Here is a 27052-nt window from a genome sequence, read left to right as displayed (position 1 = left end):
AAAGGAAACCTTTCCCAGTCTTCAGAGATAGAATTGTGCAAGTGCTCTCTTTCAGGGCTTATCTACACAATGGGTTAGAGAAAAGCCCCAAGCCAAAGCACAGGGGCCTCTGAGTTTTGCTGCACATGCATATTGTCTTGGGCATGGCAAGTAGTCACAGAAATTTCCCTGTTTACAAGGGCCTGAATGTTCCCTCTTCCCTAGGAAACAGTTTCCTCATGGTCCAGGACACTACACAGCCAGTGATCCCTTGGCCTCGGCAGCCACTTCACTACTCTCCTACTGCATTTCTTCTGTAGCAGACTTCAATAAACTGCCTTTTACATGCAGGGTAAATTCTGGGACAGAGTCCCACAGGTCACTACCAGACAGACTGGGCCAAACATGCTCTAGTAGGGTTACTCTGCTACCTCCAGAATTGGGAACAGGGATGCACACTGAAAGCACAGACTGGCTCCACTAAGCCAGTGAGGAATGGGGGAGCTGCTTTTAAGTAAGCTTTATCTTGATTTGGTGCTCACCCTGTTACTACAGTCCTTATCTATCTTCTGGAGCTTTGAGAGATGTTTCTGCCAGTTCATGCTGCTTGTTTAAAGCTTCTGGGGGGGCCTGATGCATCACACTCAGCCATCTTGAGTGGGGTGGGGCCTTACTCTTAATTTGGGCTGGCCCTGTGACTTGATTTGGCCAACAGAATGCAGAGGAAGTAACTGTGTGCAAGTTCCAAGCTTAGACCTCGAGAAGCTGATGAGTTTCCACTCGTCTCCTGGAGCCCTGCATTTGCCGTAAGACTAGCCTGGGCTAACCTGCTGGAGGATGAAAGACCATAGGGAGGAAAGCCCAGATGCCTGCCAGCCAATCCCCAGAAGTAGCACTATCCAGCCAACCTCAGTGGGCACATGGGGGGAGCCCAGCCAAGACCAGAAGAACCTTCCAGCTGAACTCAGACCAAATTGTCAAGTGCAGAATTATGCCCAAAATAAATGGCTATTGTTTACAGCCACTAAGTTTTGGGGTGGTTTGTTACACAGCAAGAGCTAACTGATATACAGACAACCTCTGACCATACTATGAAGAGAAAATTAACAGCTATCACTCAAGTGTTTGTTGTACCTGGAGCTTTGCAGAGAGGACCCTGTAAACTATAAAATAAGGTGGCTTTTTGGCATCTCTCTACCATGCAGGTATATGACACAGATTCCCCCTAAAGACGTGCACTAACCTTGCAAGAGAGGATGTTTCCAAAGGTAGAAAAGGTATCATATAAGGCCTTGTTGTCAATGGAATCCTCCAGGTTCTTGATGAAGATGTTGCCCACACCTGACTTGCGAAGTCCTGGATCTCGCTGGGACCACATGATACGGATGGGCCGGCCTTTGATCACTTCAAAGTTCATTGTGTCCAGCGCCCGTTCCGCTGGACATGAGGAGAATAAGAAACAGCTTAAAGGGATTTTCTTTCCATGAGCCCCAAGGTGAGCCATCCTTCTTTACTGGGAGCCAAGAAAGTCACTGTCTAGGTCAACCTGAGATAACAGCCTGCAGGCTTCAGAGGGATAAGCAGAAAAATATTAATGTGTATGATGCTCCTCCCACCTTCCAGTTAAGCTCTCATTCACCTCCCCACTGTGGCCACATGAGTATGGATTCCTATTTCATTTTACAGATGGGAAAACTGAGGCTCAGAAAGGTGAAAAGGTCAGCAGCTGAGCCAGGTCCATTCTGGCCCCTAAAGCACACTGAGTAGATAAGAATGCGAAGGAGGGATCCATGACATTGGGTGGCAGGAGTTTGAGGAAATTAAAGGTCAGATTGCAAACAGTCTAGCTTTGGGGTGTGAATATCGTCTCTCTGAGCCTGTTTCGTTGCTGATAAAATGGGGGTGCTTTTTCACATCTGCCAATGGGAGATTGGCATCCCAGGATGTTGGGCAGACTGAAAGTGTTTTTTTATTTTTTTTATTTTTTAAAAGTTAAATAAGATTTACTAGGTGCCTTAAACTTTGTTCCTAACACGAGGTAGGTTTTTGGTAAATAGCAGCATGTCTAAGAACAGCTGCCTATGCCTATCCTCCTGCCACTAATACGGCCTGGCCCTTCTCCCCCTCTGTCCTGCAAGCACAGGACATACGCTGTCCCCTGCTCCAGAGACCCCTGTGGCTTCAGGGACAGGGAGACTGTGGGAAACACTGCGGAGCAAGTTTCAGGAAATCTAGGTTCTCTGCTGGTCCTGCCATAAACACCCCATGGTAACATCCCTTCTTCCTGAGCTCAGTGTCTTCATCTGTGAAGCAGGGTAAAAACGCCAGGCCCTGCTTCACTCATAGGGCTTTAGGAAGACAGGAGGAGATGGTGGGTGGGGAAACGCAGAGCTAAGGAAAGGCTCTCTGGAGTCCAGTGCAGTTAGCTGCTGGAACAGGCTCCTCAGAACACGACCCCTCTCCTAGCAAACCGCCAGCTCAGCGGAACCCCCCATCCACCTAGGAGCCCTGGAATAAGGACATACTCTTTGGACTTGCTGGCGCAGGCCTTTTCTTGGTAAAGTTTCTGGATTATTCTTCTTATGGCATCTTTTATTAAGTGCTTACAGTGTAACAATCAATTCAGGAGATGCTTTAAGGACACCAGTTTCCCCACTCCTTCCAGGCTATTTAGGAAAGTCTTAGCCCCATTTTACAGATGAAACTGACGTGTGAAAGCAAAGCCTGCTCAAAATCTTACCCTCCAGACAACACCAGTGCTCTTAACCTTTCTCTTGTCCTATGTCACAGGCTGTAACCTCTCCTGTCAGCGCTGAGAAGCTGATTTTGGAACCTAAGAGTGGAGGGTGCTTTCCTGGGCTCAGGAGGCTGAAGGCGCTGGGCACAGACCTCAGGTGCTGTGGGGAATGGCCCGCACAGGCTCAGCCCTCCTGACTTCCCCTTCCCCACCTGTGTTGTCTTGGGCATCTTCCTCACCAGCTGCTTTCCATCTTCCATCCTCACAACCACTCTGTAAGGCACTTAGCACCCCCATATATCTGAGAAAACAGAGGCTGGGAGTGGTGGAGTAACTTGCCCAACGTTACAAAGCTGCTGAGTTTCTGCCCCAGGTCTGCCTAACCTTAAAGCCCTTTGCTGTTCTCACGCGGCCTAATAGTCTCTCCTCTGTAAAACGGAGCAACACCAGTAAAACACAGCAAGCGCATACTAATTACTAGTTGGTGTCTTCGGGGCTTCTCAGGAGAAAGATAAGGTCCCTGCACCTCTGGGTTTCGGTTTCCCAGGCTGCAAAATGGGCAATGCAAGAGCAGCCAGAGATGAAAGCACAGGGAGCAGGGAGAGGACCGAGCCAGAAGCGCGCCCAGTCCCCAACGCCGTCTGTCGGTCCGCGAGGGCCTCCCCCTCTCTGAGACTCACCGTCGGCTGGCTGCTGGAAGTTGATGTAGGCATAGCCCAGCGAGCGGCGGGTGGCCACGTCGCGGCACACGCGGATGGACAGGATGGGGCCGGCGGGCGAGAACTTCTCGTAGAGCATGGCCTCGGTCACATCGGCGTGCAGGTCGCCCACGTAGAGCGAAGCGAGCGGGTAGCCTGATCCTCTGGCGTTCATGGTGGGCCGGAGGCGGGGGCTGCGGTCAGTGAAAGAGCAGGTCGCACTGCGGCTCCGGGGCCACCCCCTCTCCGACGGCGCCCACGTGGGGACACCCCGTCTGAGCGGTCGCAGGCGGAGTACTCCAAGTGGCGCGAGTCTCTTTCTCGAGGGGCGGCTGATCCCTTCCTTTAACCACCCCCGGGGCCCCGTGGGCCAATCACCGCCGCGCTGGGGCGCCCCGCCCCAGGCCCCGGGGCACCGCCTCCCGCCCGCCTCCCGCCCGCGCACCTGGGGCCTTGAACGTTCTAAAAGCCGCAGGTGCGGCGCTTACCCCGCCCCAGCCCCCGCCTCCGCCCGGCGGGAAAGCCCTCACCCCAACCCCGGGCAGCTCCGCGGAGACCTGGGTGGGATTCAGGAAGGGCCATGTGCTATGCCGGCGGGACACCTGCGTTCTAATCCTTGAATACATCTTTGCTGACCCGTTTTCCTTCCCTGTAAAATGATGAGTCCTTTTTAGCGAGGATCAGATGAGACCATGCCTTTCGTGTCTGACATATACATGGGAGTAGAATGCCCAGCTGGATACCGTTTCAAAGGTGTGTAGAGAATTTTATCTTGCCCCAAAACGGTCCGGACACAGTTCTACCCTTCTGAACCGAGGGTGGTAAAGGTCTTGTAACCTGGGCCTGAAGGGGAGAAAGCTCCGTGAGGGGCATAGGAGAGCACTCTGGTCTTCCTTGAAGCTGGCTCTTCAACTGCTAAGGCCTCTTCAAGGGCTACTCCCTGCCCAGCTTTCTCTTGGCTAAGCCACTCCACCTGGGGGCCCAGAAGGTTCACCATGTTACTTGTGACCCAGCCTCTTGAACAGAAAAGGCCTAACAGAAAAGCAAGTACAAGGTGATGACCCCAAGCTGAGCAGTAAGACTCTCCCTACCAACCAGAGATGCCTGCAGCCTCAGACTACCTGTGGTATAGGGCCATTTAAAAAATTCCAATCCACCAGACCAATTTTAACCCTAACCCCTCTCTCATGGAGAATGCTCTTAAATTTCCTGCTGCAGCAAAGCAGGTAGATCCCAGGGACTTTTGGTTGGGCATGACTTCACCAGCTAGGTGGAACCAGGGAAGGAGCTAATCTAGCAGTCCAGCCTCATAGTAGCAAGGAAGCACTAAACAATTCTAATCTTTTCTAGGGGAGCATGAATATTTTTAGGAATACTGCACACTAATCATAAAAGTATTAGGACTCAAGACAGTTTGGTATAACCTTGAAGATGACTTACGCAACCATCCTCACTGCTTGATTACAACTCATGATTAAAGGGCTGGGAAGTAGGAAGTGGGGAACGGGGGCTTGAATGCCACAAAAGAGGACCTAACATCTGGATGGTTTCTTGAGGAAGGTGGAGAGGCATCAGGTAATAGAAAGATGCTTGTATTAATGAATGGTAATTTCTCCCCCTTTACAACACCTTGACTTCTGGTTTGAAGGGTGAGAGAAAGCTACTGCCTACTTTTAAAGAAAGTACCGCCAAAAATAAGCGTGATCAGAATAGCTATCTAGTTCTAGTAGTGATGAGATGGCGTGACACAACAATTCACAAGCAACCAACTCATAAATTTTTTTATTTCACTTTTGAATTTTTACACTTTTCCTGATTATTCTGTGTAAGGTGAAACTAGAGTTTAAAGACATACACAAATCTAGTACATCAATAACCAGGGATTTTTCTCTTTTTGCTATACTATTTTCACAACCACGGGTACTTGCTAGGCAATATAACCATCACAGAAGCAAACATTAGGCAGAACACTGGTAAGGAAAAAACAAAGCAAGAAAGAGCTACCAGATATACAGACAGGCTCAGTTCCACATTCACTACCGCATTTATCAAGCGCCAAGGATTAACTGCATGTTTTGTTCAGCTAGAAAGGAGGATTTTTTTTTTTTGTTTTTTTTTGTTTTTGTTTTAAATCAGTGCATGAATTTTCTTTTCTCATTTCAGCAGATGGACAAACAGATGGATTTTACAGCTACATGGAATGTTAAAAGGTAGAAGGGTGATACTGTGAGAACAACAGGCCTGGCTACTCCTGATTCTCTCCACTGCCGTCTGTGTTCATGCAACATCCTACATCTTGTTTAAACGTGTCTGAGAACCTAGGTGGATGAATACACTTGGGAGATCTGGTGACAGGTACTAACAAGCATTATCAGGGCTGGCTGCATTACAGGGAGAAATTGTGGATATTTAAAATACTTTTTCTTTATTCAGATCTTGGAACTGAAGAGCAACAACCATGCTGAGAACTGGAGGAAGACAGAGCTATGTGCTGGCAGCTCTTCGCCACTCTGCAGCAAGACCTGTTCTCCCAGGTACCTGCCAATTTCTTTCACCCCATATAGGCCCCCTATTTGCCCATATAGTATTAAACAGTGAACAAAAGACAAAGATAGAATTCAAAAAGAAAAAAAATGTAAGGAGGCAGAAGGATGGAAATCTAGAGAGGGAAGAGAAAACCGAAGTCAACATTCATAAAGACAGTGGGAAAGAATGTTAAGATGTCAAAATTTAAAAGCCCCAAGCTAGGAAGAGCCCAAAAGATTTGAGCACTCCACAAGGAAAAGGCAATCTAATCTCTGCAGAGTACTATTCTTAAAGGCATTATCCAGCAAGCAGATAAGGCCATTCTTAAGATGCACATCTTTCTTTTTCTTTAGCTCAGTGGTTACAAGGAAAACAGATTCCACTACTTAAGCACAAGATGCAAATTGGTTAACACACTGTGTAGGAAAGGGGGTTTAGCCATGTGTGTTATATGAGCACTGGACCTTTTCATGATGTCATAACCCAGTTATCTGCCACAAAGAATGTCAATTTCAGGACTCGAGTTTCCTCAGAGGAAGACATTGGACATTTACAGTTATGAGCTTTTGAAAGAACAGCCCAAACTGGTGAAGTGTCTATAACCCCTGAACAACAGGAGGAACTACTGTGAGTTACTGTTCAACTCAAATGCCAAATGACAGGGTCTCACTCCAAGTCCCAGCGTCACAATATAATTTCTATAACTTTCTGTACAACTTTACAATGGAATTGTATTTCAGTGACTATTTTGATATCAGATTAAACTTTCCAAAAAGTTACACATAATTCTGGCCTACTTTTTCTACCAATAAGAGTTCTGCTAAATTACAAAACCCCATAATCACAGTGTTCAGTTTTTTTTTTCTAAACACACAGTAATCCTGTCTATATTAATCAAAATCAAAACTTTCAGAATGCCGTGGCATTTATGTAACCAATCTGAGTTTTAGGTACAAATACCAACTGTTTATCCCATGGATCATTTTTGCTAGGCTGAGGTTGTGAAAAATCGAAAGTCAACATAAGATTCCTTTTTTTTTTTTCATCTCACAAAGCAATATACGTGGAGGGTACAGAGTGACACTGAATAGATCACGAAGCACGCGAGGCATTAGTTCTCTCCCTCCCCAGCATCTCCTTCATCTCCCTGGTTTTCTGACGTCCACAGCTGCAAGAGAAAAATAAAACTATAATCAAAGCAGGGCTACTGAAATTTGCTCAGGGAGGTGGCCCAGTCAATAAAATCTTATCACATTCAACTGTTTAAAAAAAGTCTTCCTGTATCACCGCAGACAGCAATGACTGTGCAAAGGTCAAATCTTTAGCACTTATAGGCTATTTAACAACTTCAATTTTAACTACACTTAACCGGGTACAATTCCCCTCTCAAATCTGCGATAACAGTGAATTATTACATAGATGAACAGAAAACAAGACTATAAACCATCCAGAAGTAGTCACTAAAACAATACTTACAGTGAGATTGTCCCTAAGTAACTGCATGATCAGGGTGCTGTCTTTGTAAGATTCTTCATTGAGTGTATCCAACTCAGCAATCGCCTCATCAAATGCCTAAAACATTAGCACAAAATTCAAAGATTCTCTAGAGCTAGTTTAGTACAATTTTTTTCTCCTAATAAGTGAACATAACTTCTCTTCCTGTGTAGTACTTAGGGGATCGTCAGCTCTTATTACCTGGCTTTCTAATGGTTTCAGCATCGAATCTTGCAGTTTTACAAAGCACCCACCAGCAATGAAAAATTCCTAGATAAGAACTTGGCTGTACCTAATAAGTGAACAGGTCTTACTTACTCTTAATTCAACAAGCACATTCAATCTAGGCAAATTTACCTGAATTTTTTATCACAAAAGACTTTTCTAATAATCCTTTTCTCTGTTTTAAAACAAAAACTCAAAGGCTCTGTTTATGAAGGATAAAAGGAGAACAGAGACGTTCACATCATTAAATCTTATTTAAATGATGGAACTTTGAAAATTCATTTCAAAGAACTTTTCCATTTAAAACATTTAAAAGTAGCAGCGAGTATGTTGAAAAACTACAAATATGCAGAAGATGCAGTTGAGTTACCAAAAAAAGATGGGTGGTAATACAGCAAAGAAAAAACATGTGATCTGATTTCTTTCATTTACACAGTCATAACCTCAAATTTTGATACAAGTTTAACAAGAAACAGCAAACTACTCTACCTTTACCCTTAATTTAACAGTAATCCAACAAAACAAACAAACAAAACCAGCAAGGGGTGGAGAAGAAATAAAAAAGTAATAGGTCCATGTTTATTTCATAAAAGTATACTTACAGCCCAGACAGTCTTCAAAAAAGGGTCTAAAATAATGAATTACATTCAGACATTAACAGATGTAATTAGAAAGCACAAGCACTGTCTTACTCTGATCAGAAAGCAGAGAGGGTCTTGCTCACCGTTTTTGCCAGGCTGCAGGCCTTTTCAGGAGAATTTAGAATCTCATAATAAAAGACTGAGAAATTAAGTGCCAGGCCAAGTCGAATTGGGTGTGTAGGCTGCATTTCTTTCTTACTAATTTCAAATGCTTCCTGGTAAGCCTGCTGGGAGTTCGACACAGTGGCTACAAGAAAGATGAAAAAATATTCAAGGCTGGGTTCTTTCATAGGTTGCATCATGCACCGGATCTACTACCAAATTGTTTTACCAAACTTGGACTGGTGCAAATGATCTCCCAAATCAGATACCAGTGTCTCCACCATTTAACAAACATTTGTTAAATGTTTATTCTAAGCCAAGTACTAAAGCACTAAGCAGTAGTAAAGAAATACAAATGAAACCATTAACCAGGTAGAATGTGTAAAGATCATGGGCTTTGGAGTCAAGGGACTCAAACTTTAATTCCCACCTCTTATTCACTAAGTTTGTGGCATAGAGCAAGAGAAAACCTCCAGAAAATGGCAGACTTCCACCTAAACGCACAGGGTTGTGTGAGAAATGAGACTCTGTACTATCTGGTGATAGCAGACGCTAATAAAGCATAGCTGTAATTATCATTATTACCATAATACATGTGATAAAAGAAGTACATTACTGTGGCTATTTCACATCACCAACATTTTAAAGTTTTGCCTCTAAAAAAAGAGCTACCAAATAATCCTCAGGATAAAGCTCTCTTTAAATGCACTACACCACCACACTTTTAATGCCTTCCATATTTTGTCTCTTAGATTCATTCTGATTTGTCAATTCCCACAGCCTCATTCATCATAGGTGAGCACAACGCTGTGGTCTTTAAAATTCTGAGTAATGTGCTGTTAGTGTCTACGGTGAACAAAGCAAAAACTGTTACAAGTCATGACAGAAAACTGGTTTCTCAATTGCTCAAATTTCTTTAAAGAATGTTACTTACTTTGTTTATTGTCTCCAGATGCCACCTCAGAAAGGTATCTAAAATAATCTCCTTTCATTTTCAAGTAGAACACCTTACTCTCTGGTTGTGTAGCATTGGGAATAAGGTATTTGTCCAACAGCTCCTAAAAAAATGATCCACATTCTATTAAGAATTTGGAAATATTATTTACAAGATGCTAAAACTATGTACTCAAGATATGTGCTACCACTTCTATATAATTGTTTTGAAGATAAAAAAAAAAAGATATTTTTCATCCAAAGTTTATAAATGTGTTCTAGCCCAGGTCATAACAGTAGATGCATGGATCCTCCATCCATAAGAGGTTGATTAAATCATTTCGACCATCCATAAGAGGTTGATTAAAATGTAGCCATACAATGAAATGCTACGCAGGCCTTAAAAATGACAATGTAGAACTACACTGACGATATGCAAAGGATCTAACAGGAATCTGAGTTTAAACAATATACCAATAACGGTTCTCTGGGTGACAGGATTAGAAGTGACTTTTACTTTCTTATTTATATTCTTCTTCCCTGTTCTTTTTTTTTTTTTAAAAAAGATCATTTATTATTTCTGTAATGAGAAAAAAAAAAAGATTTCCATTTTGAGAGAAAAAGGGTGGTAATAAAGCAAAACTACCTAGAACTAAGTTTAGAATCAAACAGACCTGGATTCAACTCCTTCCTTTGCCACTTACTATCTGTATGACCCTGGACATATTACCTAATTGCCCTGAACCTCGATTTCCTCAGCTATACAATGGGGTATACAGCCATTTCTTAGGGTACTTAAGAGGAAAAATGAGCTAATGTACATAAAGGCACTTAAATAGTGCCTAGCATGTAGTAAGCACTCAAAGAGTAGCTAATACTATTATTAAGAATAAATTCCTTTAAACATTTATGCTTACAACAAAAGTAGTTCTGAAGGAGTCCACGCTTCGTATACAGAGCAATATTTCGAAGAGTTGTTTTAGAATGTGGCATCCTGAAAAACTGGTTAAGAGGCAGTAAGAACCATGCTCTTCTTCACATTCTTTCAGATGCTCTTAAAAGCTGGTCTACATTTCAGGAATTATGGAACTTTCTTGCCTTTGGAATGCATGCCATACTTCATCTGAATATCAGATGTACCTAACATTCAGGAATTAGTGCACCATTAACAAACCCCCAAATTACCAACAGGAAACAAATTTAGCCATGACACTCTTATACCATGAATCTAATAAAGAGAGTAGCTCAATGCAAAAGCTTAGTTATAAAGGGATTTAGTCAGTCAAAGTGAGAAGATGCAGGGGGCAGTAGTCACTTTAATATTCTTTACAGATAGGCAGGGTGTGTGTAACTCCTTATGGTTTAGGGATGAAGGCTGACAAGCTTTGTACTGGTTTTCAAAAGAAAGGTGCCATGGGCAGTAATTCGGAGAGGCAGCCAGCAGGGGAGGAGGTAGATCCACAAGTGTGAATTCCTTTTCCCTTCAAAGCAGCCCTCACCGTTCATTTTTACCTGATTTCACCTGGAAGAAAAAAAAAGTTCCCAGTGGGCTCAGGGTGTGAGGGAAAGACAATATGATCATGATTTGCTCTAGGATATGTACACCCCTCCCATCCAACCCCAGACCGGGCAGAGGGAAAGCAGAAAGGATCAAACATCTGACGAAAGTTTATATAACACAGGAGAGGAGAATCCCCAAACCATTTTTGATTTGGCTTTGAAATTATGCCTGAACTGATGGCTGTGACTAACTTTCAGGCACAAAAAGGACTTTATATCATGAAGACATGACTGAGGCTGAAAGGCAGTTCAGTTTCTTGATTCTGTCTCCTCTCAACTGAGATGACATCACTATTCAGACCAATATACAGAATAACCTATCTATCTAGCCTCAATTTCAAAGAAAGATGGAGGGATGCTGACTAAAGGCCTTTTTGATAGGAGAGAATACCCCAAAGTGATAAGCAAGCTCTGATCAAGCAGGAGGTGAGAAAAATCACATCCTATGCTTAAAAATTAGTTGCAAATAGCCTGCAGCTTTCCAGTATATTCAGACCTCTCTCTCATTAGCTGTTTGAGAATTTGCATTGTACAGTAATACTAGTGAAAAATCATTATTTAAAAGGGAAATGCTGGCCTCTTACCAGAACATCATTGCAGATGTCCTGCAGCTCTGCCTCTATCTTCTCACGGTACTCTTTGCCCATCTGCTGCTTCTTCTCATTCCTCTCAGTTTTCTGTTCAATGCTGGAGATGACACGCCAGGAAGAGCGGCGGGCGCCTACCACATTCTTGTAGGCAACAGAGAGCAGATTTCTCTCTTCATTGGAAAGTTCATGCCCCTGTTCCGTGACTGCCTTCATGGCTGCAGCCATATCATCATAGCGCTCGGCCTGCTCGGCAAGTTTGGCTTTCTGCACTAGTTCACTTTTATCCATGGTCATTCCCTAGAACAAGAGCAAGAGCAATCAAGTGTCAGTCTTCAGGACCCAGGAAAACACACGTGTGGATTTTCTTCCAATCCATCTAAAAAGAAGCATACCTAAATGTGAAATACGATTAACAACAGTGATTGTATATTGAGCACCTATAGGGTTGGACACTTTGCTAAGGCCTTCATATTATTTTGGTCAAATGATTTTCCCAACAGTCCTACAGGATTAACTGTGTTCAAAACAATCTCTTCCTCTTTTTACAGAGTTGAGGAAATGGAGGGTCAGAGAAGGTAAGATATGTGCCCAGGGCAACAATAGTAGGGACCAAGGATTCAAACTTGATCTTTTTCAAGAATTATCTGATTTTGACCAAACCTATATTTTTCCCATAAAAGAAAAAGAAACTTCAAGTATGATGGTTGCTTCAATCAATCTTGAAGCAAATGATATGATTTTAAGTGGTATTTTTGATAGGCCATTAAGCAGTAGGGCATCTGAAAAATGGGAGCTATTATGAGATCTTCTGCAATCTGCTAAATTTATTACAAGGACACACTACAGGGGAAGAACATAAACTAATGATGGGCAGATCTGGGTTCTAACTAGCACCACTAGTGATAGATGACCTTGGTTAAATCATTTAACCTCTGGGAATTTCAGTTACCTTACTGGAAAATAAGACTACCAACTCTCTGGGGCTGTTGTGAGAACAAACAACATAATATAAGTGAAGACTTTTAAAGGTTTAAACCATTTATATGAATACCAGGAACTAATTTTGTATATGGGTAGGGGTTGCAAGAGATAGGAAATGTACTCAACAAGATGCACAGCAACAGCCTTGAACCATAACTGAGCTCATTTAAAAGCTTTTCTGAAACAAGACACAAATCTTTGTGACTTCAGTATATCATTTTATCAAATCCTTTATACACTGATTACTGAATACCTCTTTAATTATTCACCTCACCATAATCAATTCCCTGATTTAATAGGTGCTATTTACAGAGTAATTTTTTTAGATACACAAAGCTAAAAAAAACATATTAACCAATAATCAGTTAGTTTATATGTGCTGTCAGTTTAAATTTCAATATACCCATCTGGTACACAGCATAAAGTATGCTAACATCCTAAGGTATATGATGAAATACCACTTTACACAATAGTAGGAATGTTAGTATTATTTGAACAATTTTTTTCATTATTATATCACAATTTAAGACTAAAAATGATTACCAATTTAAAAACAACAAAAAAAAGTATACTCTCTACTCACAAAATGGCTTTGCTTCAAGTTATTTCTGGATGTTCAAGGGAGACATTCTAGAGAGGGCCCCACCACATAAAACAGTTTTACTAGGTGGAACAAAATGATAAGAGGTAAGATTCACCCAAAATCTAAACAATTCAGAAGAGGTAGTTCTCTAGTTCAAAACTACAAATTTTCTTCTTAGTGCTTATTATCTAACTCATATTCAGAGCTATGTCCTCTATAAGGCTCACTAATGCTAAGTTTACATTCAATGAAGCAAGTCTCACTTTGACCCATCTGACATCTTCACTCACATCACTAGAATGAGATTATTGCAGGGTTAGTTAACTCTTATGAAATATTCCATTTGCTCCCCTACATTTCCCAGCAACCACTCTGCAGTTAGGAGGTGCCATATGGTAACTCTGTCTAATGAAATGTAAGCAGAAATGATACTACTTCCAGGCTGAAATTGTGAAAAGCCTATGTACAATCCTCTAGTCTCTCTTCTATGGCAGCTACCTAGAAAGCCATGTGTTCTAGACAGTGGAGTCAGAAAATAGTTGTAGGAAGCAGATGTGGCTCAACTGATAGTGTACGTCTACCACATGGAAGATCGAGGGTTTAATCCCCAGGGCCTCCTGACCCGTGTGATGAGCTGGCCCACGCACAGTGCTGTCGCGTGGATGGAGTGCCATGCCTAGCAGGGGCGCCCCATGTAGGGGTGCCCTATGCGCAAGAAGTGCACCCTGCAAGGAGAGTTGCCCCACGTGAAAAAAACACAGCCCATCCAGGAGAGGCACTGCCCACACGGAGATGATGCAGCAAGATGATGCAACAAAAAAGAGACGCAGATCCCAGTGCTGCCGAATAATGCAAAGCAGACGCAGAAGCACACACAGCAAATGGACACAGAGAGCAGACAACAGGGGGAAGGGGAGAGACATAAATAAAGTAAATCTTAAAAAAAAAACAAAAACAAAACAGTTGTGTTCTAGATGGTGCAGTCAGGAAACAGTTGGAAGGAAGCGGACGTGGCTCAACTGATAGAGCATCTGTCAACCATATGGAGGGTCCAGGGTTTGATCTCCAGGGTCTCCTGACCTGTGTGGTAAGCTGGCCCATGCACAGTGCTGCTGCATGCAAGGAGTATTGTGCCACGCAGGGGTGCCCCTGTGTAGGTGTGCCCCACATGCAAAGGAGTGTGCCCGGCAAGAGCCACCCCACATGAAAAAAAAAAGTGCAGCCCACCCAGGGGTGGCACTGCACACATGGAGAGCTGAATCAGCAAGATGACATAACAACAAAAAAGAGACTCAGTTTCCCAGTGCTGCCGGATAATGCAAGCAGACACAGAAAAACACACAGTGAAAGGACACAGAGAGCAGACAATGGGGGGGGGGGGGAGAGTGGGGGGGGAGGGGAGAGAAATAAATAAAATAAATCTTTAAAAAGAAAACAGTTGGAGTTTCTGCAGTCTGAATCCCAGAGCTACTGTAGTACAAAGATTCCTACAGACCCAACTTTGTTGGGCTAAGCCACTGAGATTGTTACCATGGAACAACCTAGTTTACTGTGATATGTATCTAAAAAAAGTTTATTATTTTAAAATTATATACTCTCAGTATGTGTAACTTTCTTAACCATAAAGTCTCTGAGATCAAGACTGTATCTCCATCATTAAATAATCCTACTTCATTGTTCCTGCACAGAAGAAGAAATCCAACTTCCAATGACTCAAATGAACTTTAGAAAATTTCCAGTCTGTAGACTAATTCGTACTTAGCAGGAACTTAGTGGCTTACCTCAAAGTTCATAGAACAGCACCTGCACAACTCTACCTATGAAAGTGTCCAATAACGTACAGGCCAAATGCCAATTCAGAGCTAAGCTAGCTCATGCAGTATCATAATAGTCTAACAGAGAAATATAAATGATCGACACTGCTAAAGGATGCCAAGAAACTTTCTGGCCATACTAAGTTCCTAAATTAAATCCTTTCCCCTTTTTCTCACTCTTTCCCTAGCATTAAAAGTTAAATCATATTTCTCCAAAGAATTCTGACTACTCCTCAGGACTCTCAAATGTATACTCCAATTTCCCAAAATAAAACGCAGTCTTTCTGGTACAGTGCCAACTGCTTGAAGTTTAAGAATGATCAGGATACAGTAAGGCTGAATGTACACCTTAAAATTCTGTATCCATAACTGGTTTGATTTTTTTAAAAATTACACACACACACAACTTACAACAAAAAAATTCATAGCTAAATATTCTGATGCCTACTACTTACATAACTTTTGACTTATATAACACGGATTTTGAAGCAGCTACACCAATTTCAACAGGAAATGGTTACACAACATCTAGCAGTTTGGAGGAAGGCAGCAAACAAAGAAGAAATGAAATTGTTCCTATTTCTACATCTACAATACATCTCCATCCACATTTTCTCTATTCCCACTGTGTTCAGTCTCTGAACTGAACTGCGTTCAGCCCCCTTTCAATTCTTGGATATCAGAAGAACCGATCAAGTCACTTACGGCTCAAAATTCTTTCAAATTCCCTGGTGCCCACAGCTGAGAGTTAGATTTCTTCCCGTCAGTAAAGGTTTTCCAACCTTATCTTCACAGACTTTTTCACACAATATGCCTTCCATACAGTAAATGCTTCAGACAAAATGGTTTTCTTCTGTCTCAATGTCTTTGCTCATTGAGCCATTTCCCATATCTGGAATGTCCTTTCTCATTTACTCTGCAAAGAAAATTTGTCAGAGCATGGCTCACAGGCTATCCTTTCCATGGACCCTTTCTTAATCTTCTAAACCTGTGCTGATAGACACTACCCACATGTTGAAATCATGTTTTGGATATGCTGGGTTAAATAAAAAATATTAAAACTAAATTCACTTTTTCTTTTTACTTTTTTAATGCAGCTATTAGAAAAATTTAAATTACACATAGCTCACATTCTATTTATACTGGACAGCACAGCTCTGAGCTGAAAATAATCTCACAAAGAATTTCATCTATACCTCTCCTAATAGCTCATCACATTTCTTCAGAAGTAAAATTATTTATATTTAGCTCTTAAATCCCTTACTATACCATAAGCTCTGGTAGGGCATACCTCCCATATATAATCAGCAGGAACAAATATCTGCTGAATGAACAGATCTCAAAATGAAAGAATAAAAGTGCATATTTGGTAGTTCTCTTTTTTCCTCAAATAATTCAAAGCACCTATTCTTCAAAAGAACATTAAATACCTACTGTATTTGTACCTTTCCTCGTACTTCTGCACCCTACTTCAAAATTATTCTTCCTCAACTATCTCTACAGTCATATCTCCACTCCACATCATGACTCCTTTTTGGCTAGTCCATCAAATATAAACTCTATCTCACTCACCTGTTAGGCTTTCTCATCTACTATTCTCCGACATATACTTTTCTCTCAGCTGGACACCACCACATACCCTATAAATGCCATGCTCAAAAATGCCCAAGTCTGCTTTTGTAGCTCCTTCGCAGAATGCACTCCTGCAAAACCCACCCACCTTTCTAGGGCTGGAAAGCCTTCCTTGACTACTCCAGCCTCCACTGATGCATTCTGTCTATGAATCCAAATACACTTGTAGCCTGTTACACAGTCTAGGGCTTCCTCATGCTATTCTGTGGTGCGGGTGATGAGTCTTGTACCATCTGCCATTTTTTTTTTTACATGTGTGTGCCTTCAAAGGAAAGCTTCACAATTCTCATTTAACACCTAAAACTGTGCCAAGCACAAAACTAATGTTCAAATAAGTATCTGTTAACTATTCAGAAAGTCATTACTGGGAAAGCAAAAAGAATTCAGGCTACCAATATGTGGTGGAACAGAAAGGAGTATGTGTAAGAGCATGACCTTCCATTTCCTAATCAGATGACCTTGTGAAATCTCAGTCTTCTAGTCTATAAAATGGAGATAAAAGTATCTAACTCAGAGGAGTTGCTGGGAAGATGGGGGACAGAAAATTAAAGAATAGTAGTAAAAAAAAAAAAGGGGGGGAAAGGGGGAGGCAGCAAGGGGTCTAATCCTCCAGTGAGCCAAGAGACTTTCTCTGTGACTGGCACACATCAGGAAGACACTGACTCAGCTTACGGGTTGAGAATAGGACTTATGCGTGTATATACATATATACATTCAATGCATGCACACCCACTTGATGGGTGTCAATCTGTTTTAAGCCACTGGATGTACCAAGTCAAAGAACTGTGAAGTCTTTGCTGATAAAGCAGCAACTGCTTAGTGAAAAATTGGAAACTAAATATTCAACAACAGGTGGGAGAGAACAAAATTACATGGTCATTAAAAGAAAAGACAATAAAGTAGAAAGATTTGTTAAAACTGCACAACAGTATTTAATTCTTGTAAACAAACCGCAAGAGAACTTAGAAACAAGAACAGAAAGGTTAACAGTGGTTATCTCAATGGTATTAACTCTGGTAAAATACTGTAATCTTCATTTTCTTCCTTTCCTTTTGAAATTTTCAGCAAGTATCTATTACTTTTATAAAACTTTTTGTTCTTTTAATTAAAAAGAAGTTTTTAAGGAGAGGCCACTGCTGCACATTGTAAGCTATATGAAAAATAATTCTAAAAATGTCCCCAAAGTAATAGTATTTCCTTCAAACAGGTGAAACTGTAGGTCAGAAAGTAAATGCTGTAACAAAAGCATCTATGAACCAAGCTGGACCTTCTTTCTCAATTCTTTTGCTTAAGAGCTCTTTGCTAGCAGGGCTTAGGATTCTGAGAAGCTACTTTCCTTTAACCATTAGCAGACATCCAGAAGACAACTTATCCACTGCTAATCCATGTAAAAAAAAGTATTGAAAAGGAAAAGTGTTGAAAATGACAGCTGTGGCCCTTCAGCTATGTTTTATTTCCAAGGGCAAAAAAAAAAGCTTAACTCAATTAATAATGAACTTTAAGTTTAATAATTTATTTGAACCTGAGTTTCCTCAAATGTTAAAAGGGGACTCTGGGAGCTACCAAACCAAATAAGATAACATACACAAAATGCCCATGTAGTGCCAGGTGAGAGTAAAGGCTCCAGAGGCAAATATTCTTCTTGTCTTAAGCTACTTCACAAAAACGTTGTATAATTCAATGTGTGTGGAAATAACTGCAAATGAGAAAGCTACCAATATTTTCCAAGAACTCTTGATTATTCACTGAGAGAAGTTAAAAAGAAATTCAAATAAAACAGTGTGGTCCTACCCTCAGAGAACTTAAACTCTAGTAATAGGAACATAATACAGCACATATTTAAGGTTGACAAAGTTGCTCCTTAGAGAAGCAACCAGCTAGAATGAGAGGGAAGAGGTTTAGTTTAAAAGTGCTGGGTCTTGACTAGTTTTATGGGAAAGGAGGGCTCTGTGCAAGAGAGAAAAGGGGAGCTACAGATGGGGAAAGAAAAACAGATACAGTACATGTGTGTTTTTCTCAATGCAACAGAAACCAAAGGCCAAAGTAGATAATTGAGAACAGATACCAGTCTGGAGAGAGGAAACTCACAGAGCCATCTGAGAAAAACAAACAAACAAACAAACAAAAACTAGGTTCAAAAGTTTCAATGGAATAAGGAACTGACAATACATTCTCAACAACATTCACAGAGGTACCATTCTGCTGCAGACAGAGCATCCACAGTGCCATAAAATAAAATTACAATTCTGGAGTCACTTTGCTGAAGAAAAAACAGATGCCAAGCTACTGTAGGAGAAACGAAGAAAGTCAGTGGAACCAGGTGGGTGTGGGTGTTATCCAGAAAAAGTAAAGTACTTCTGGCTGTCAAAGAACACTACTCACTGAAAAATACCCACTCTCAAAAATGTTTGTTTCATACTACACACAAAATTCAGAGTCCTGTATTAAATTTAATTCCATTCAAACAATTGCAGGCCCAAGATATCTGAAATAAAGTCCTTAGCACTTACATCCAGCGAACGAAGAATTGTGGAGGGAAACTATATCTCTATTAGGAAATCCTTTGTCCTCTCTCCCATCAGTTGTTGAATATTGAACATAGATTGCTAAACATATGTCCAAATAGTCAACATTAAACTTACAACAATGGAGGTGGTTAAGTGATTTGCCCAAGGTCAAAACAATATGAATTAATAGCAGATATGACAATAAACTCCCCTCATGGCTTTGAATGATCAATCCAAAAAAGACATTATGCTAATTGTGATCCATAAAGACAGTCCTATCTTTTGACCTCGTAAAAGGGTTTCAAAAGTTTTGGGCCTATTAACATAATGGAGCCACCCAGTCTGATTAACCTTTACCAACTTATATATGAGGCTAGTCCAGCTCACTCCATAGATTACATCACCTTTGTAAGCCTCAGTTTTCTCATCCATAAAACAAGCATATCTAGTTAACAGAGTTCTTGTAAAGATGCAAACATTTAGCAGCCTGCACACTGGAAATACTCAATTAAATGGCAGCCAGAGTATATTCCACACAAAGTCTAAAAAACAAGTGGTCAGTTAAGAGACACTACATACCTCATTTCTCTTAAATCCAGACCACTTTCTTTAAAGACTTTTTTTTTTTAAATTAAATTTATTTTTATTTATTTCTCTCCCCTTCCTGCCCCCCCGCGCAGTTGTCTGTTCTCTATGTCCATTTGCTGCGTGTTCTTTTTTGTCCGCTTCTGTTGTTGTCAGCAGAAAGGGAATGTGTCTCTTTTTTAGTTGCATCATCTTGCTGCGTCCTTGTTCTCCATGTGGGCGGCGCCATTCCTGGGAAGGCTGCACTTTCTTTCGCGCTGGGTGGCTCTCCGTAGGGGCGCACTCCTTGCGTGTGGGGCTCCCCTACCCGGGGGACAACCTTGCATGGCAGGGCACTCCTTGCACGGATCAGCACTGTGCATGGGCCAACTCCACACAGGTCAAGGAGGCCCAGGGTTGGAACCGCGGACCTCCCATGTGGTAGACGGATACCCTAACCACTGGGCCAAGTCTGCTTCCCTTTAAGGCTTTTAAAAGAAAGGCACATGTTAATTTACCCACACCTACTGCTAGTATAGCACTTATCATAATTTACTGTAAATATCTTTATTGGCTCCCAAACTAGAATGTGCACTTAATGTAGGGACCTAGACTTTTATCTTTGACCACCCAATGTGTATTATAAGGCCTGGCTCTCTGAACATGACCTGAAATATGAAACTTATTTGATCAACTGAAGCATTTCCCCTCCAAAGGTGAAAGAGGCTGTTATTTCCTGTGTGGACAGAGGTAAGTATATCACATTTGACTTGCAAAATACAAACTATTTCTAAGTCTTCTTAGACTACTTTTGAAAAGGGCCATCTCAGTTCTAATCAAGAGACAACACTATACTTTTTAACTAATATTTCTCAGGTACCAGTTATATTTATAGATTCAAACTGAGTCTCAACACCCCCTGGAATACTTCCTGCCTATCTACTCCATTCAAAAGTCCAATCAGCAATACAAAAAGCCATACCAGCTAAGTGACTTAGTAAACAACAATAACAACATCCATCATTTCTGGTCTACCTAAATGTGCAAAGCAGTCAGGGGTTTATATCAATTCATTTATCATCCTAAATATCCTATGAGGTTCCCTTTTACAGATGCCAAGAGTAACACCCAGAGTCATACATCTAGACACAGCAGAGGTGGGATCTAAACCAATAATTAATTTCTTTAAACAAATCGATTTTAATGATACATATTAATAAAGCATACAATTAATCCAAAGTGTACAATCAATAGTATCTGGTAAAATCACATAGCTGTGCATTTATCGCTTCAATCATTATCAATAATTAATTTTAAAATCAATGCTCTTTCCTCTATGCAGCCTATCTTCTAAGCAATTATGATTCCCAATACTTAAGGAAAAAACAGAATGGACAATTTTTTGAAGAGCAATGCAAGATTACGGTGATGTTTTAGAACTGGCCTTACACTAATTTATCTAGCTTTAAAAATCAAAATAAAATTCAAAAGTTAAAAACAACATCAGCCAAAAAAGGCAGTCGTTGACAGTTTTGTCAACAAAACTCTAAGGTAAGGCTCTTGTCTGAGGGCAAACAACAACTGACAGGGCTCATCTACTTTATTGTAGCCTCCAATTTTTTTGTCCTAGTCAAGGCAGTTCAGAAATAACTTTTCTTGGGGCACTCAGGAAAAACAGTGAAATAAATTAACCATTACAGGTAAAAAACTTACATAACAGAACTGGCTAGTTTAAAAAAAAATTTTTTTCTCACTAACCTATAGCCTGCTGGGAATGACTCTTTCGAGGCAAAAGAGGCCATTGATCATTTTCATGTCATTACAAATATTAGAATTACATAACTATGCCCACATAGATCTTTTAGCAGAGAATGCATTAAGATGATTGGATTTTAACACACATATCACAAAATGGATAGCACAGTAGTCTCTATTTCCTCCTTAAGTATTCCCCTCACAAAATCCCTCCAAATCCAGCCCTAACCACTAGTTTCTCCATCATGACACGCAGATTACTACTAGGATCATATTCCTATAGAGAAAATGGTTTTAAAGCTTGAAAGTTGCTATTACATAGTTTCTTGACTTCTAGCTTCTGTGAATTGCTGTCTCTCCCTAGAAAAATGAAGGAACTAAGGAACTTATAGTGTCTTTACAAGTAAATTTTAACTCATTCTTTAAGGTATCCTCATTTAAAGGAAAAGTGCTTAGTTTCATGCCACTGAAAGAGCAGATGGCACAACAGATGTTACAATGAAGAAATTATTCTCTGCTTATGTACATAAATTCCCTCATCTCCTCCAAAAAAAAAAAAATCTAAAAATCTACAGAGAAAGCACTACAACAAAAATTAAGGATGTTGATCCTAACCAATTTTCATTAGATGAAGAACCTAAGAATGAATAAGTTGAACAATGTGTCACAAAGTAATCAATGAACTTTCTCCCACCTGTGAAGAGAGCATTAGAAAAACTGGATTTTTCACAAGGTTGTTTCTCGATGCACACCAGTATTCTGCAATCCCTACAGGCTGGAATAGCTATATCACCATCATCCCCACTACCACCAATAAATTACATTATATCTCTCTTCCAAAACAGTTAAAAAACTTCTGTTAGAACACACTTACTAGTTAAGTATTAGGATACATGTAAAGAAAAAATAAGGACTAAATGGTGTTCATATAGAAGAAATACATGTGCTCTTCTTCTACCATGAGTGCTGAGAGCAAACCAGACTGCCTGGGTCTGATTCCTGGCTCCAGCACTTACCAGGTGTGTGAACTTGGGGAAAATTATTTAACTTCTCAGTGCCTCGGTTTCCTTATCTGTAAAATGGAATTAACAGTACTTAATAATTGTTGACTGTTACGGAAACCTGAGTTAATATATTTAAAGTGCTTAGAACAAAGTCTGCCACACAGGAAGCAATGTAAATAGTAGCTATTATTCTCGAACACTAATTGTCTCAAGCTGATCAGTTGGTGAATAATCACAAAAGCATGGATTCCATGTCTATCCAAGTGTTCATGAATGTGGTCAAATACCATATACTACACACAGCTTACATGGCAGATGCTTATTAGAGTTTGTCACAACATCCCAACAAAAACAGTGTTACCATGCCCATTTTATGGATGGGAAAAATGGCTCAGAATGACTACAAATGATATACACAAAATAAAATTCTACAATATATCAATTTTAAAAAGTAACATGTGTGCAAAAGCAAGGTTGGGTCTCAGAGTACAAATGGAGGAAAAATCCATTAATTCTGAATTCTAATTAAAAAAAAAAATGAAAAGCTCATATTTAACAATTTACAGTTTGTAAAAAGGCCTCATGACAGTTTGTGGAGATAGGGAAACTAAGAATCAGAGATTAAGCAATTTGGTGAAGAGCAGGGATGTTATTCAGGGAAGACCCGAATCCAATGTATATGATTTTAAATCCAGTGCTCTTTCTGCTTCTGAATCTACACAGCCAAATGGGCAAAATGTACTTTTTGAGAGTGGCTCAAATCTCTGGAGACTCTGTCTAGGGAACTAGGATCATGGGAATTTGCTCAGCCTAGTTTTATGGACACTGCCTCCCTGATCTACAGAGCTCCAATTCTAAAATGGCTTCAACATAACACAAGCAATGCAGGATGGGAAATATGAGGATTACAGGGTAGGAGCTATACTCCAGGGGCTGACAGTCCATAAATATTTGCTAGTGCTGAATAAGGATATTCGACCTAAAAACTAGGTGTGTGGTCTAGGCCAAATCACCTCATTTCTCATAAAGACTTCATTTGTAAGATGGATGAATGGTTTCTTATCTCACTGAAGGAAAAGGGTAGGAAAATAATTCAGCATTTGCTACTGGATTATTGGCCCTCCATTTTGAAGGCCACACTTAAAGTTCTAACTTGAGTCCAGTAAAACTGACAGATTTTACCCTCATCGTGCTGTGTCCTACTAAGGGCATGGACTAAAGACAAAATAAGGGGCTGAGAAAACTAAGATGTTCCAAACCAGAAATGGGGTGCATTGGAAGCAATCAAGAAGAAATTCTCTATGAGTCAAGTAAAATTCCCAGCAGGAAAATGCAAAAGGCTGAGTGAGCCACTGAGACAGACTGAGAAGTACAGACAATTTTCATATTCTTACAGGTGCTTCATCTTTCTGTTTTGGCTCCTGGGGTCGCCTGGTTTATATGGTCAGAGCATCATCTTGCCAAATTCTATTTCCAACACAGGGCAAATAAAATCAGTCTTATGCTATCTACCCCTACCAAAGAGAAATGCAGAGGGAAAGGACAAATGACACACATTTTTAAAGGAAGGATGGCAACCTGACTTACCAACACTGCCACCTTTGAAAATCTCATTACATGAGAGTTCCCCATTTGCAAGAGACTGATCTTCTGAAGAAAATATACTCATCTTTCTAAATACACGAACTCATCGTCTATAGAAAAGGGGGCCACATCAACTTTCACAGCTTCCCCACCACCAGGGAGGCCACCAGTCAAATTTCAGACCAACAAAAGTGCTAGCCTACATTATGGGAGAATACTGAGGAAGGACACAAAAGACCCTGGCACTAAATGACCATTTAAAATACCGTGGGAAAATACTCTGATTCTCAGCCCCTGATTTTTTTTTCTTGGGGATCCGACCTGATTCAATAACCGGTTCCAACAATTGCATTTTCTTGATTCAAACCTCAACCCTGTGCTTCCCAGGGCATCAAGGGTCCGGTCAGGCCCCGGAACCAGTGAACGAGGATGAAATGGCTTCACTGCAAAATGGGAGGGGGTTTTACCCCTTCCTTGCTGTCTCCCGTGGTTAAACCCCTTATTCATCCAGAGGAAGTCTAGCAGGGTTCCGGAGCTCCACAACCCATCCGCATTTGGTTAAATTTTAATTTATGGAAACCGGAAAGCAAGGACAGGGGCACACAGAGGATAGGGCGAAAGGGTCGGTTCTCGCCGTCCAAGGCCCAGGGAGGGGTCGCGCGAGAATCGAAGTTGCGGAGGTAGGGTCAGAGATCCACGGCTCGGCCATCCTTTCCGGCCCAGTAAGGAGCCGCACCCCGTCCGCCGGGCAGGGCCGCAGCGTCGACAGAGAAGCCCCAGCCTTTAAAGACGAAGGGCCCGGCCCCGGAAACAGGGAGGGGCCGAGGCAAAGCGGGGCCCGCGACGCAGGCGGCCGCGAGGGCCTGAGGAGGAGGCCGCCGCTCCCCCCGAGGCCCACCCACGGGGCCGCCGCCGGAGGGAAGCCTCGGGCTTGGGTCCCCGGGGGCCCCTGGCGGGTCCCGCGCCGCACTCACCGTGGAGGCCTGCAAGGGGCAAGGGCGCTTCTGAGCGTAGCTCCGAGACTGCGGCCGCTTCCTTTCCGAGTCCGCTCCTCAGGCGGCAGCGGCGGCGGCGGCGGCGGCGGCTTTAGTGGCCTCGGCGGCGGCAGCAGCTACCTCGGCTTGGGAATCCGCGGCGGCGGTGGCGGCGGCTCCACTTCCGCTCCGATCACCACTTCCGCTTCGGCCCAAGCCCCGCCCCGGCCTTGCGCAGTGTTCTCATTGGGCAAGCGGGACACGGGGCTACATCGGCAGCCCGAAAGGGGCGTCGAAGGAGGGAGGAGGAAGAAGAGCCGAGGGTAGGGATGCTGCCGAGCGGGAAAGGGGAGAGCGGGGAAGGGCGAGGGGGAAGGTGAGGGCCGGGCGGTGAGGGAGCAGCGGGCGAAAGGAACGGGAAAGGTGAGCGCGGGAAGAGGAGGTGGGAGGGGAGAGGGCGGAACTTGGGGCAGGGGTCAAAAAATGAGATCTGTGGGAACTGGGAGCACTAGAAGAGGAGTTGGGGTTGGGTGGGTCTGAGGGCAGGAGTTGCCTTGTCTTCCAAAATGGAACTCCCCTGGGGGCAGGTCCAGAGACGCTGAGGATCGTGGGTTCCCACCTTACCCCAAAAGTAATACTCATGATGTTGAGGGCTTAAGTCCATCTTCTTATGTTGTGTGCTCTGGGAAGACAGATCCAGGAAAGGACAAATTTGCTCATCTCTGAATTTTCACTTAATCCTCCCTCCAGCCCTTCAAGTTACTTATTATTTCTTTGTTTTGTAGACTGAAGAGGCCCCGTGAAGTGCCAGGATATGAACCTGTGAAGACCCTTTTTTTTTTTTTCAGAGAACTTGTGAGCTTACAAAAAACTATGCATAATGTACAGAATTCCCATAACATCACCCCTCCACTAACACCTTACATTGTTGTGGAATGTTTGTTACAGATTATGAGAGAACATGATCAGACTGTCACCACTAACTTTGGTCCTTAGGTTATACTTGGTATATTTTTAACATATACCTCCTATTGTTAACATTAGTTAATATTATTAATATTAGTATTTACATTAGTTATAGTTCATGAGAGATCGTGCACTTACTTGTATTGTTACCACAGTCCATCTTCCACCGCATGAATCACTGTGTTATACAGTCCCTTGCCTTGTACATTCTATCCAAAGTGTACACTTAGTGGCTCTCGCTTTCATCAGAATGTATGGTCATCGCCCCAATAAACCTTTGAACATTTTCCTTAGTCCAAAAGAAAAAAATCCCATATCCCCATATTTTTTACCCTTAACATTGATAATAGCACCTTCTTTGACACTGATGGAAGAATATTATAATATTGCTCTTAATTGTAGTCCATAAGTTACATTTTGTATTTTTCCCCACACATTGCTAATATTCTTACCACCTTGTAATAGTGACATCATTTGTTCTAGTTCATAGAAGAACATTCTTGTATTTGTGTTGTTCGCCACAATCCTCATCCACCTCTGGGTTCATCATATTATTCAGTCCCTAGATTATTCTCTAGTTTTCTTTAAATTAACATTTACGTCCCTAGAATACACCTTTCAGCCACAATCCCATTTATAAACCAGCCGTGTTAGGTATACTCACTATAATGTGTTACCATCAACTCTATTTCCATACTTTTAAGTCAAATTAATTGAAAATTCTATATAAAGTATTAGTACCCCTTCTCAGTCCTCACCTTATCTCCTAGTAACCTGTAGTCTAAGTTTTAACTCCATGTGTTTATTCTTCACATTTAATTCATAATAATGAGACCATTCAATATTTGTCCTTTTGTGTCTGGCTTATTTCACTTAGCATAATTCCAAGGAGGTCTTTTTAAAAGCCTGTGTAAATAATAGTAGTAATGGTAATAATACAACCGCAAAAAAGAAAAACTGAAACCATAGCCTGTGTCTTCACTGAGCTACTTCCCAAGGCTCTCAGAGGAAGCTTCTGGGAAAGAAACAGGCCTCCTATGGCCCCATCCCCATGACTGCTCTCACCATTAACGTTCTCCTCCTCCCAAGGCAACTAATGCTCGAACACAGTTCTTCAAAATGCCTCCTCAGTTCCGTACTCTATCCCTCTCATACATTCTTTCCAAAAATATTTATTGAGCATCAACCATATTGCCAGGCTTT

General features: G+C 41.7%; 3 protein-coding genes across 3 annotated transcripts in view; 1 reads left to right on the top strand and 2 right to left on the bottom strand.

Moving 5' to 3' along the window:
• Positions 1 to 3589, bottom strand: part of PABPC1L (poly(A) binding protein cytoplasmic 1 like) — a 45949-nt gene extending 42360 nt beyond the window's left edge. The window contains exons 1-2 of the mRNA XM_012527266.4: positions 3397 to 3589; positions 1223 to 1416 (exon numbers count right to left, since the gene is read on the bottom strand). Coding sequence (XP_012382720.3) covers positions 1223 to 1416; positions 3397 to 3589 — 387 coding nt within the window. The remainder of the gene's footprint in view (positions 1 to 1222; positions 1417 to 3396) is intronic.
• The window catches only part of TOMM34 (translocase of outer mitochondrial membrane 34), a 54020-nt gene extending 48427 nt beyond the window's left edge, over positions 1 to 5593 (top strand). Inside the window, exons 7-8 of the transcript XR_009183243.2 lie at positions 1295 to 1474; positions 2770 to 5593. The gene's annotated coding sequence lies outside the window, so the exon portion shown is untranslated. The remainder of the gene's footprint in view (positions 1 to 1294; positions 1475 to 2769) is intronic.
• On the bottom strand, positions 5181 to 25131 carry YWHAB (tyrosine 3-monooxygenase/tryptophan 5-monooxygenase activation protein beta). Its single transcript, XM_004463709.4, has 6 exons — positions 24884 to 25131; positions 11480 to 11782; positions 9337 to 9460; positions 8384 to 8547; positions 7417 to 7512; positions 5181 to 7108 (listed from the first exon to the last, which is right to left on the bottom strand). The coding sequence occupies exons 2-6, from the start codon at positions 11777 to 11779 to the stop codon at positions 7052 to 7054; spliced, it is 741 nt and encodes a 246-aa protein (XP_004463766.1). The 5' UTR covers positions 11780 to 11782; positions 24884 to 25131; the 3' UTR covers positions 5181 to 7051.
• Between the last annotated feature and the right edge of the window lie 1921 nt (positions 25132 to 27052).

This window comes from Dasypus novemcinctus, chromosome 24, assembly GCF_030445035.2.
Source record: "Dasypus novemcinctus isolate mDasNov1 chromosome 24, mDasNov1.1.hap2, whole genome shotgun sequence".
Taxonomy (NCBI): domain Eukaryota; kingdom Metazoa; phylum Chordata; class Mammalia; order Cingulata; family Dasypodidae; genus Dasypus; species Dasypus novemcinctus.
The sequence above is the reverse complement of the archived record's forward strand: the minus strand, read 5'-3'. Positions and strand labels throughout refer to the sequence as shown.

Excerpts from the sequence above, each read along its gene's own strand:
- YWHAB (XM_004463709.4), bottom strand. The coding sequence starts at position 11,779 with ATGACCATGGATAAAAGTGAACTAGTGCAGAAAGCCAAACTTGCCGAG. Across the intron at positions 9,461-11,479 it reads ACATCTGCAATGATGTTCTG|GAGCTGTTGGACAAATACCT; the intron begins GTAAGAGGCCAG and ends TCATTTTTTTAG. Across the intron at positions 7,109-7,416 it reads TACTTAGGGACAATCTCACT|CTGTGGACGTCAGAAAACCA; the intron begins GTAAGTATTGTT and ends TTTCTCTTGCAG.